The sequence below is a fragment of the Drosophila bipectinata genome, chromosome 4 (assembly GCF_030179905.1).
Source record: "Drosophila bipectinata strain 14024-0381.07 chromosome 4, DbipHiC1v2, whole genome shotgun sequence".
Classification (NCBI taxonomy): Eukaryota; Metazoa; Arthropoda; class Insecta; order Diptera; family Drosophilidae; genus Drosophila; species Drosophila bipectinata.
Window position 1 is genome coordinate 7,019,127 of NC_091740.1, and position 6,192 is coordinate 7,025,318.

General features: G+C 37.3%; 1 protein-coding gene across 3 annotated transcripts in view; it reads left to right on the plus strand.

Annotated features, from left to right (window-relative positions):
• Ephrin (ephrin) overlaps positions 1-2,014 on the plus strand; it is a 49,760-nt gene extending 47,746 nt beyond the window's left edge. For all 3 annotated transcript variants that reach the window (XM_043213630.2, XM_070282434.1, XM_070282433.1), the window contains one exon: positions 276-2,014. In XM_043213630.2, coding sequence (XP_043069565.1) covers positions 276-610 — 335 coding nt within the window. In that variant the 3' untranslated portion in view covers positions 611-2,014. The remainder of the gene's footprint in view (positions 1-275) is intronic.
• The last annotated feature ends 4,178 nt before the right edge of the window (positions 2,015-6,192 follow it).

Sequence of the window (6,192 nt, forward strand, 5' to 3'; positions counted from 1 at the left end):
TGATATTAACCTTCCTATTATAATCGTTCCATGAAATTATGAACGTTTTGGGCGTTCATTTATAAGAATACACAAAAAAATATTTAATATTCTGTGTTTTGGTTTGGAAAGTCCCAACCTCTTAGCCTAGGGATCATTAAAGGTATGGCATTTAGGAAAGAAGGATATGTGCCAAGACTAAAAATATTTGGTTTTAATCACACAAACTTCCCCTTTAGTATTAATGTGCCCAACATTTTTTTTTAGTATTAAACTTACAATATTTTTAATTACAGATGATCATCATTATGAGAAGCATCCCAACGAGGTCGTTAAGAATGAAGAATTGACGTATAACAGTGGATCTTCATCTCCAAATTGCTGCATCTACAGTACATGTATTCGGACATTTTCCTGGCTATCGATAACTTTACCTTCATTTTGCTGTATGTTCGCGAATTGGATAAATTCACCGTTAGCATTAAGTATGGCTACTGTGCTTGGAGTGCACTACATAGCTGGTAAAGCATTAATTACACCACAATTGTATCGGTCACATAATATTATATGCACTCCCTATATTAATTATTTTACAGTTTCCTCAACTGCCACAAACATATATAACCTTTAAACTGTCAGGTGTTTTGTTTTATCATACCCAATGTTTGTGTATTAATAACGCAAATATCGGGCAACATTTTCTAATTCAAGTTGGTATTTGATGTAGTGGGTGTTCTACTGACCAGGCTTAAATCACATAATGGGTTTAATAATACTGATTTAAACGTATATTTGCAATCGATCGAGTTATTCCAACTTGAAAATTTAGGATAATAGATCAGATAGAAGGAGAAAGGTGAAATAGATTTAATAAACAAAAAAATAATAAATAAAGCATATTTAAAATTGAAAGCTAGATGTAGGGATCTAGTTATAACTAAATCATAAAGGAAAACGGCTAAAGATATTGAAAAAAGTTTTAATAAAGTACCACGGGCCAGGTATATACAGAACTAGCAAGATAGCTAGTTATACGCCGTAAAGTGCCTAGCCACTAGCCACTTATCCGCTCGATATTTTTTCCTTTTGATTTTTAAAGTCACTTTTTGGTGTTTGTGGGAATCAGAAAGTTTATCTTAATCCATCCGCTTAATCCGCTGAAATAATGAATGAGAACTTTAATATCTGAAACAAACTCGGACATTCCCTTTTAATATCCTTATAAGCCTTAATAGGGCTATAAGAAAAAAAAAAAGATAAATGTAACGTTTAATTTCTCATTGTGCAAGAAATAGTACCGTGGGTATTTTGACTGAAATTAATACTGAATTAATAAACACGCTTATAAAAAAAGCGAATAGAAAATTAGTTTTTAAAAGCATTACAAATGATTTTGCAATGTTAAATTTGCAAAGGCGATTGTAAAATGGTACTCTACGATAAAGTATCCGCGGATATATTAAGTATTCATTTACAATATGTATATTTACAATCATGTTAGGTATTTTGAATATGGTAAAGGTGAAATTTAAAGAACTCGACTAAAAGTTTTATGTTCTTTCTTGTTTTGTTTTTATTTTACTTTTTTTGGTTATAAGATATTTTGAGATTTTTGTTTTATAAATACATTTTAAAAATATTGTGAAGTATGTCTTCGAGTTCGCAAAAATTTTTATGTATATACGAATAGAACAGTATACATATATAATTGTATAAAAAACGTATTTAGGTGAAACGTTATAAACTTTGTATATTTAATATAAGCAACTCAAAAAAGAAAATTATTGTAATAAATGAATAACAACAAACGAAAAGTATAGCATATTGTGCTCCACATATGTGAAATAAATAAATAATTATATATTTACATATATAGGGAAGAATTTAGATGACATTATTGCGTTATTATATACGCTTGTCTTCATTTAGTCCGATAATTGATTTTGTGTTCATACTTCACATAAAAATTTTTTCAAAACTAGTTAAGATTAAAAATTCATAATGAAAGAGAAAATAAAAACGAAAATTCGTAAAATTTTGTTTTTTTTTTTTTTGTCTAAATTTCTATTGACGACGGCATCCAAAAAGCTGTCTAAGGAGGATACTCCTCTCTCTAATCCTCTGTAGTTAAATTATATTATTTTCCCGGTCGAAGTCATCCCTACATTTGAGCCTACGCGTTGCTAAGGGAATGCCTATTTGTTCTTTCTCCGGAGTTCTCTCTTTCTCCCCTTGCTAATTTTTCGGCGGCGCAATTTCCATCGTGGTATAGGGACCATGCTGCTCCGCCATCTAGTTGAGAGATCTCCCACAGTCATTCACATTTCTTGAATGGGATGAATATTCGTCAAGAACCCCAAGTGTCGTTTGACTATCTGATAAAATACAAATAGTTTCTTGGATGCCAGCCAGCGCTGGGGCTCTAAGTGCTCCCATGATAGCTATAACTCCAGCTTGAAACACATATTAAATATTGGGGAGTCACTAGGAGTCATTTAGAAAAATACGCTCGTAGGGGAAACCGCCTCCCACCTGCCCATTAAACCATTCAGTCATCCGTGAATGGAACCCGTTAGCGCCAGGATTGGTGCCACCATTCTTGCCGAGCTGGATTGGTGACCTGTTACTGTCGGGTCAGGAAGCAGCACAGCGTCTTAATGTTAATGTTTAAATAATGTTATATTAATGTTTAGTGTAATGTTTATTTATTATACCCTTGCAGAGGGTATTATAATTTTGGTCGTAAGAGTGCAACGCAGTGAAGGATCCGACCCTATATATATTCTTGATCAGGATCACCTCCTGAGCTGATATGACCATGACCGTCTATTCGTCTGTCCGTCTGTCTGTTTCTACGCAAACTAGTCTCTCAGTTTTAAAGATATCGACTTGAAACTTTGCACACACCCTTCGTTCCTTTACACGCAGTATATAAGTCGGAAAGACCGGGATCGGCCGACTATATCCTATAGCTGCCATACAACTGAACGATCGGAAATGACCCAAGTTTCATGTTTTTATAGACAGAAAGCTGGAACTTAGTATAGATTATATTTTTGGTCAGTTAATCCGACCTACTTATTTATTTATTTATTTCGCCAACGGACAAATCCTTACATGGCTACATAATAACAACTTACACCTAATAAATAAAACTACAAAATTAACAAAAACTTAATAAATGCCGTATGACCTTTCGTTTTAACACACCCTTATCAGAGCCCCACTCAATTCGGAGGCTAGGCGGCAAAGAATTAAAATAAGAAAGAGCCCGCTCTATCGGCTCATTTAAAAGATAATTGGCCCTATGACACTTGACCCGAAAGGGGGCAAGGGTACGAAGATCCCTTTGAGGAACATTAAAATTAACGAGTCCCAACAAAAAAGGACAATCAATGTTATCAGCAATTAAATTATTTAAAAAAGTTAACGCTGCCAGTTTACGACGATCCTCCAACGTGCAAACGTTCAAAAGAAGGCAACGGCTCTGGTATGAAGGAACAGGATCCTGAAACCTTAGAGGCAGAAGTGCAAATTTTAAAAATTTTTTCTGGAGTCGCTCAATTCGGTTGGAACGAACTTTACACTCCGGATTCCAAATGATTGAGGCGTATTCCAGCCTCGACCGAATGAATGCAGCATAGACGCTGAGGCTCGAGTATGGACTTTTGAACTGGTTCACGTGCCTCTTAACAAAGCCCAGCATAGCATACGCTTTAGGTAAAATATAGTCTAAGTGACCAGAAAATTTAAATTTGCTGTCGAATAAGACACCAAGGTCTAACACCTCTTCTTTAGCTGCCAAATTATAATTATTGATGGAATAACCCGTACAGATTTCAAGAGACCGCCTACTGTAACGGGTAAACATACACTTAGATAAGTTTAATGGAAGAAGATTGCGGGAGCACCATGAGTAAACTCTGGATATATCCTCCTGTAACAAGTAACTGTCACTAATGCAGCTAATCTCTTTATAGATTTTAAGGTCATCCGCATACATTAAAAAGTGGGAATGACGAAAGCATGACGAGATGTCATTAATGAAAATGATAAATAGAAGAGGTCCAAGAGAGCTGCCTTGTGGAAGACCAGAGGAGGTGACAAATGGACTTGAGATAGCATCTCCAACAGTAACGTGGCAAGGTCGGTCAGCCAGATAAGACTCGAACCAACTTAATAGGCAGGAATGAATACCTAATTTATATAATTTGGCCAGAAGGGCAGCATGACACACTTTGTCGAAGGCTTTGGAGAAGTCGGTGTAAATGGCATCAACCTGAAATCGGTTTTCAAAAGCTTCAAAGCAGTGCTTAGAAAAGACAGCAAAATTAGTGGTAGTGGATCTCCCAGGCAGAAAACCATGCTGGCTGAAAAGTCAATTTTTTAGTTACTATCCGCTACAGTATCTTAGCGACATTGCAAATTTTGGCAATAGGTCGATAATTGGTAACATCACACCTACTGCTACCTTTGTGAATAGGCGTTATAGAAGTCATCTTCCACCGGTGGGGGAATCTACCAGATGAGAGCGAAAAGGAGAACAGCTGCTGAAGGGGAGTAGAAAGAGAAGCGATACTCCTCTTAAGAACGAATGGGGAGATACCGTCCACGTCAGGTGTGAGCGACTCGGTCAAATGTCCAGTGGCTTCAACTAGGTCACCGTCCAAAATGTCCATGTTACTCACATTAAGAAAAGGCTCAATGCTAAGAAGAGTTTCATGATCACTCCAAGGAACCTTCGGCTCCAAGTTCCATTTCGCCAACGGACAAATCCTTACATGGCTACATAATAACAACTTACACCTAATAAATAAAACTACAAAATTAAGAAAAACTTAATAAATGCCGTATGACCTTTCGTTTTAACACACCCTTATCAGAGCCCCACTCAATTCGGAGGCTAGGCGGCAAAGAATTAAAATAAGAAAGAGCCCGCTCTATCGGCTCATTTAAAAGATAATTGGCCCTATGACACTTGACCCGAAAGGGGGCAAGGGTACGAAGATCCCTTTGAGGAACATTAAAATTAACGAGTCCCAACAAAAAAGGACAATCAATGTTATCAGCAATTAAATTATTTAAAAAAGTTAACGCTGCCAGTTTACGCCGATCCTCCAACGTGCAAACGTTCAAAAGAAGGCAACGGCTCTGGTATGAAGGAACAGGATCCTGAAACCTTAGAGGCAGAAGTGCAAATTTTAAAAATTTTTTCTGGAGTCGCTCAATTCGGTTGGAACGAACTTTACACTCCGGATTCCAAATGATTGAGGCGTATTCCAGCCTCGACCGAATGAATGCAGCATAGACGCTGAGGCTCGAGTATGGACTTTTGAACTGGTTCACGTGCCTCTTAACAAAGCCCAGCATAGCATACGCTTTAGGTAAAATATAGTCTAAGTGACCAGAAAATTTAAATTTGCTGTCGAATAAGACACCAAGGTCTAACACCTCTTCTTTAGCTGCCAAATTATAATTATTGATGGAATAACCCGTACAGATTTCAAGAGACCGCCTACTGTAACGGGTAAACATACACTTAGATAAGTTTAATGGAAGAAGATTGCGGGAGCACCATGAGTAAACTCTGGATATATCCTCCTGTAACAAGTAACTGTCACTAATGCAGCTAATCTCTTTATAGATTTTAAGGTCATCCGCATACATTAAAAAGTGCGAATGACGAAAGCATGACGAGATGTCATTAATGAAAATGATAAATAGAAGAGGTCCAAGAGAGCTGCCTTGTGGAAGACCAGAGGAGGTGACAAATGGACTTGAGATAGCATCTCCAACAGTAACGTGGCAAGGTCGGTCAGCCAGATAAGACTCGAACCAACTTAATAGGCAGGAATGAATACCTAATTTATATAATTTGGCCAGAAGGGCAGCATGACACACTTTGTCGAAGGCTTTGGAGAAGTCGGTGTAAATGGCATCAACCTGAAATCGGTTTTCAAAAGCTTCAAAGCAGTGCTTAGAAAAGACAGCAAAATTAGTGGTAGTGGACCTCCCAGGCAGAAAACCATGCTGGCTGAAAAGTCAATTTTTTAGTTACTATCCGCTACAGTATCTTAGCGACATTGCAAATTTTGGCAATAGGTCGATAATTGGTAACATCACACCTACTGCTACCTTTGTGAATAGGCGTTATAGAAGTCATCTTCCACCGGTGGGGGAATCTACCAGATGAGAGCGAAAAGGAGAACAGCT